Here is a 6,912-nt window from a genome sequence, read left to right as displayed (position 1 = left end):
AGGGCTTATTATATCGTTGTCGTTTTGCTGTTTATATTAAAGGTATGTCTGCGTGCCATTTTCGATTAGCTCTAATTGCCTCTTCGGTTGCGCCACTGTTATTCAATTATAATACATGTACAAACACAAGATAGCGCTATCCGCGATTCTACGCGCAACAAATAGAAGCGTCGATGTTCAGTTAAAAGAAACATAAGGTAAAATTTGACTATGTGGAGAAACTACAAGAAACAAACGAACCAGAGCGGCGCCTTGCCGCGCGGACGTGGCAAAATTGCTCTCCGTGTACCCACAATGCATTTGGGCCGAATGTTCCACTATATTGGGAAGCTGCTCTATCTTCTGCTATTTATTATCTGTCTCCTACCTTCTCTATCTCCTACTAAAAATAGATAGGAGACGATTCATTAAATCAGTGCGTCAGGTGCCCCCCCCCCCCAAAAAACCGTAGTTAATAAATTATCCTGTGAAGAACGCTAATTATATAAGAGGGCCTCATGGGCTTTTGATCATTGTATCGTTTACCGTATGGTCGTTTCCTATGTTTTCGTCCCAAGTAAGTCAATCTTCGAATTTGTACTTTTGATATGAGTTTTACAATAAAGAAATAATGACAAGGAGACAATTGGATGGCTTGAAAGCACGTTAGTATACTAGCTCATGTAAATTTAAAAAACGAGCAAATAGGAAGAATACGGTACCGTTGTAATTGATTATATAGAATGATCCCACTATGAGGGAGATTATTATTATTATTATTATTATTATTATTATTATTATTATTATTATTATTATTATTATTATTATTATTATTATTATTATTATTATAACAATATAATTACCAATAGAAATTAAAATAATAACAACAATAGCAACAACAATAATATTAATAATAATAATAATAATGATTTTCTTTATATTTATAAAATAATAATAATGTACCGTAACGAATGTTTAAACACGAACACTTTTTTCCTACTCCAACACAGGTGAGCTATTTTTCGAATAATAATAATAATAATAATAATAATAATAATAATAATAATAATAATAATAGTGAAGATAATATAGAAATAATAGTGTAAAATATTTTAATAATAAATATAATAATAATAATAATAATGACAATATAAATAACAATAGAAATTTCAATAATAATATTAATAATAATAATAGGAATAGCAATAATAATATTAATAATAATAATAATAATTTTCTTTATATTTACAATAATAAAATAATAATAATAATAATAATAATAATAATAATAATAATAATAATAATAATAATAATAATAATGTAACGAATGTTTAAATCTTTAACAACACAAACACTTTTTTCCTACTGAGAAATTTCCTTACATTCAATAATAATAATAATAATAATAATAATAATCATAATAATAATAGTAAAGATAATATAGTAATAATAGTGTAATATAGTAATTTTGTTACACCATGTGGCATATGTTAAGCTGGGTACTCAATGCGTGAGACGGCAACGCGACGACGAATGCACGCGACAGTGCACACCCAACGTAGAACGGATTTTTTTTTATGAGGATCCGTTCAGACTGCCTGCTTTGTACACTACTCAGTTGAGTTGTTATGTGTAAACTAGATCTAAAGTACTAGATAGAAATCTTTATAGATAGAAATGATTATTTAATTATTATTAAATTATATTTTAATGATTATTATTATCATTATCATCATGTTATGTAAAATCTAACAAAAAGGAAAATAAATATTTGAATTTGAAATTTGAATTTCATTATTAATGTTATTATTGTTTACTCATTATTATTATTATTATTATTATTATTATTATTATTATTATATTATTATTATTATTAGTATTATATTATTATTTATTATTATTATTATTATTATTGATCATCATCATCAATCTTTATGAAATATATTATTATTATATTATAACAGTTTGTAATTTTTTTTATATAGAATTCTTAATTTAAACCAAGTAATTATTATTATTATTATTATTATTATTATTATTATTATTATTATTATTATTATTATTATTATTATTATTATTTTCATTATTATTATTATTATTATTGTTATTGTTATTAATAATAATAGCCATTAACATTTTTTCCAACCTGGTTAGGATCAATTTAAGTATTTATGATCATATACTACGCTATATACGACGTATCCATTTTACACTAAAAAAATAAATGGCTAACGCTGCTGGGGCGGATGCAGGATTTGGTAGTAGGGGTGCGTGAGAGTCGACACCAAACCTCAGCCCCACCATAGTTGGAGCTCAGGTGCAAAAATTGTGATATATAGACCTCTAGTTGCCCGGAAATTTCACTCTCGTACCTAAAAAATCTTACTGGTAATTCATAAACAATAAAATCAAACAATTATTTTTTCTTAATATATTTTAGAGGGTGTGATCGCAGCATCTGCACCCCCACCCCACCTGCATCCACCCCAGTGTAATACTGTACTGTATTAGTTTTCTCCCTGCATGAATGTATTTCAATATACAGTATCATGTATGAAACTGTAGCACTAGGATAAAATATATCTAGTTATAAATACAAGTGAAAATTTGTTATTGATAAATATAGGCCTACATTATATAAACAAGCCATTATAAAATATATTTCAATCAACAGCAGATCATGTAATGTTATATTATTAGATAATAGGACATAAAAGGCAACTGATACAAACATAGGCTTATATAGACCTACATAAGAATATATTTTACATAAATATATGTAATCGTCTTCATATAACAATACAAAATGAAGTGTGCAAAAAAATAAATATAAAAAAATTAAATAATAGTATGTACTCTATATAATTGTATAAAAATTACGTATTAGATAAATAAATATAATGTTTAGAAAATGCCGTCCTCTGCAAGTCGAAAATGTCATCACAAGCAGCCCACACTTACCTTATTACCTGTACAGTAATTATTATCAACATAGGCAGTCCATACACTGCCGCGAGAGGGCCTGACTCGCATGATATGAAAAAGCTTTACAATTCTGTAATGAAAAATATGTTAGCTCCTCGTTCTTCGTCTATATCCTTTGATTATGGCTACCCCGGGAAGCTACTGTATTGTTTAGTTTTCCACCAATCAGCAGCAAGTCTCACTACCCAAAACAGTATTTCACTGTTTTGGAATTTATGCAGATATTATTCTCCTGCAGACGATTGAAGCAACTCAATAGAAACGTGGTGTACTGCAAGTATTAATATAGGCTATATTCAATGCATTTGATCAGGGCTTTTTTTGTTATAATAATTCAGTATCTGTTAATCGATGATAGTTTAGACCAGTGGCAAGATGCAATACGGTTTCCTTATAATTTTAGCGGCTTTCATCCACCACGTGATATATAGTGGTATCGTGTTTAGTTTCAATATTCTGCACGTCTATATTGTTGAAGAATATAAAACTACTGCAACGATGTCAGGTAAGAATATTAAATAAGTTAAGCAGTTATATACCTAGACTGTGGGTGATGACATACCATCTAATTTCCTAATAAGTACGCCTAAAAGCCTGTTTATACTTGCAACGTTAACGATAAAATGCTAAAAAGCAATTGTTCATATAGAAAATACAAGAAAATAAGAGAAGTTTTCACACTAGCACGATTCGATAACGATTTATCGTGTACATAGGCCTACAATAAAAAAATATTTTCACAAATCAATCAAATGACGTCATAACCATGGGAAAATTATAAAAATTTTTACTAATACGATTTTATCACTTTCCCATGATTATTACACCATTTGATTTGATTTGTGAAAATATTTTTTATCGTATAGGGCCTACACGATAAATCGTTATCGAATCGTGCTAGTGTGAAAATTTCTTTTATTTCTTATATTTTCTATATGAAAAATTGTTTTTTATCGTTATCGTTGCTAGTATAAACAGGCTTTAAGACGAGATTTTTTATATACATTGTTTTGCTAACTAGTGAGAGGAGGGCGGAAAACAAATAAAAATAAAATTTTGTTCTCATTTAGCAAAATGATTTTGCCAAAACCATCTAGGCGGAGGAGAAAATAAAAGAAGAATATTAATGAATTAAACAGTGTAGTAATGAGATTGATAAATGTTTGAAATTTATATAATTAAGGAAATAGGCCTATATATATCATTTTTGGAAATTTCAGGGAAGCAGATGGTGTACTAAATATAAATATAAGGCTTAATATTAATGAATTAAATAGTGTAGTAATGAGATTGATAAATGTTTATTTATATAATTAAGGAAATAGGCTTATATATATCTTATTTTTGGAAATTTCAGAGAAGCAGAGGGCGTACTAAATATAAATATAAGGCTTAATATTAATGAATTAAATAGTGTAGTAATGAGATTGATAAATGTTTGAAATTTATATAGTTAAGGAAATATATATATCTTATTTTTTGGAAATTTCAGGGAATCAAAGGGCGTACTAAAGATAAATATAAAACTTAAATTTTTTTAAAAGAAATTCACACTTTTTTTGTGGCAGAGTTTACTCTAACGGGCCAAAAACAGAATTTTAGTTTTATTCAAAATCAATATTTCAGTGGCTGTTGGATAATTCGCTAAACAGGGAATAAAAAGGTCTCGCTTAAGCTATAAGGCCTACTGTACTACAATACCAACTGTGTCATACACAATGTAAATGCTTTCAAGCTTTACCATGACACGGAGCCTGGTTTCATCATAAAAAAAGAAAAAAAAAAACCTTTGTTTTTTTTATTTTCAGCACAACTGTTTATTTAGGAAACGATTATTTCATTTTGACCTCAAGATTTCACCAGCGTAACTAACAAAATTAAAATAGAGACAATTAGGCACTGATGCAAGGTGTGTGGGCATTGAACAATTTATTATTATAATAGAGGAAACAGGGTTTTCTGCTACATTTTCCTGTTTTCTTATTAGCGTATTTTAATTTCTAAAAACCCAAACAAATCAAACTCCACTGGAACTCATATAATCATATTTGTGTGCATTCATTAACAGCACCATTGGTATTGATCTTAATGAAGACAATATTTCTAAGAAATAATATATACACTGTATCTGTAAAAAAAAATAATAATAATAATATGAAAGTCGTGGTGTCGTCATAAAAGAATAACAGATTAACGTTTGGATGCTCTAAACTGAGCTGCAAGGTCACGAGTTGAATTATTATTATTTATGGAAAACAGTGAATGCGTTATGACACGGACTGTGGTTGTAAAATACACTATTCAAATATCAACAACAAAACACGTACATTGTAATTTGGAAAGCCAATTGTAAATTTATAATCGTCTCCGCCGTCATCGTTATCGATGTAGTTATTTCAGTTTAGCTTTCGAACCGGAAAATCCACCATTGATTCTCTTCTTTACGTTTACAGTTTTCTCGCCTTTTTTCTCTTGACATTTGCAAATCGAGTTCCGTTTCTCATATTATTCTTGTATTACATAAACGTTCTCGCATCTTCCGTATTGACCCAAACACTATTTCTTGGATTAAAATATTGGCTCAGCGCTCCCAACAGACTTCATTTAATCAAGGAGGTACCTCCTTGATTTAATGGTGAATACCAATCGCCAGCGGGGTTATCGAGGATAGCACACTTGGTCTAACGCCGTTATTATGTTTTATTAATGCCATTATTGTGTCCCTTAATTGTACCGTTTCCGGATCCATGTTAACTGACGACCTTATTATTTTTTTTCTTTCAAAAACCCTTTTGGTCTCAGAATAACAGTTTAATTTTGCCCCCTTCCAAGGCTTCCTTGTTGAATCCGTTTCTGAAATTAAATACTTGGGCATTAAAATCACTTATCATTTAAAATGGAATAAACATGTTCAACTTGTTCGGCTCATAGAAAACTTTCAATATTTAAATTTCTCAAACACTCCCTAAGTCTAGAATGTCTTTCTCTGCCCCCTATTTATCACATATCCAACCTAAACTCTCGAATATGCTTGTCCTGTCTTCGACTTTTTACCAATGTGATCTTATGTTAAACGTATTGAAATCCTATTTGCAAAAAAATCGAGTTTCATCTGCTTCTTCCAATGCCTACATTACCATCCTCTTTAGATACAATATACTGTAATTCCCTTTGGATCTTGGCTGAAACTCTTCAACATTCGTTTTCTTTCAAAAATTGTCCAGAACTCAGATCACCAATTACACGCTTACGGTATCTTAAATACATCGTCCATGCTCTACTTTATTATGTCATTCTCACCACAATCTTCATCCCCTTCTTCCGTTCTTTTCCCTGCTTGTACCTCCCGTCTTATCTATCGTTCTTTCCTTGCTCTTTCTTACTCGCAACAACCTGACCCTAGATTCCGCTGATATCACCCCTTCAGACATTAAGACAGCTTTTAATTTTTAAATGTACTTAATCCAACTAACTTGAGAAGTTTTTTTTAAATTTTAAATGTTATTGTTATTGTTTTTATTATGCGATTTTGAAAATGATCACGTGGTAGATCTTTCAGAAGTCTTGAACATTTTACAATTTAGCTTTCGGTGCCATCAAGACACTTTCACCTTGTACAAAAAGGATGACCTACTCATTTATAATCATAAAATAATATCATAATTCCAGGTCTTACTGGTACCATTGGATTGTCAGTGTATCACCTAGCGTCGCTCTTATCATCCACCGTATTTACAAGAATTGGTCACAGGCGGGCCGTAATCGTAGGCGTCCTACTTAGCTGCACCGGTCTGTTCATGTCAGCATTTGTTACGACAATCCAGCTACTATGGGTGTCCTTTGGTGTGTTTACAGCTGGCGGCGGTTCGTTAGTAACGCTAACCTGCATGAATATGGCTGTAGTCTATTACCCTGGAAGTTTTTGTAAACGCGTGATTTGTTTAGTTT

General features: G+C 30.2%; 1 protein-coding gene across 1 annotated transcript in view; it reads left to right on the top strand.

Annotated features, from left to right (window-relative positions):
* Window positions 1-3,182: 3,182 nt before the first annotated feature.
* The window catches only part of LOC117122279, a gene marked incomplete in the record, with an annotated part of 11,830 nt that continues 8,100 nt past the window's right edge, over window positions 3,183-6,912 (top strand). The window contains 2 exon segments of the mRNA XM_033267821.1: window positions 3,183-3,469; window positions 6,634-6,912. Coding sequence (XP_033123712.1) covers window positions 3,340-3,469; window positions 6,634-6,912 — 409 coding nt within the window.

This window comes from Anneissia japonica, unplaced genomic scaffold, assembly GCF_011630105.1.
Source record: "Anneissia japonica isolate Jap-2015-1 unplaced genomic scaffold, ASM1163010v1 scaffold287708_len1499824_cov190, whole genome shotgun sequence".
Classification (NCBI taxonomy): Eukaryota; Metazoa; Echinodermata; class Crinoidea; order Comatulida; family Comatulidae; genus Anneissia; species Anneissia japonica.
This window is presented reverse-complemented; position numbering and strand designations above follow the sequence as displayed.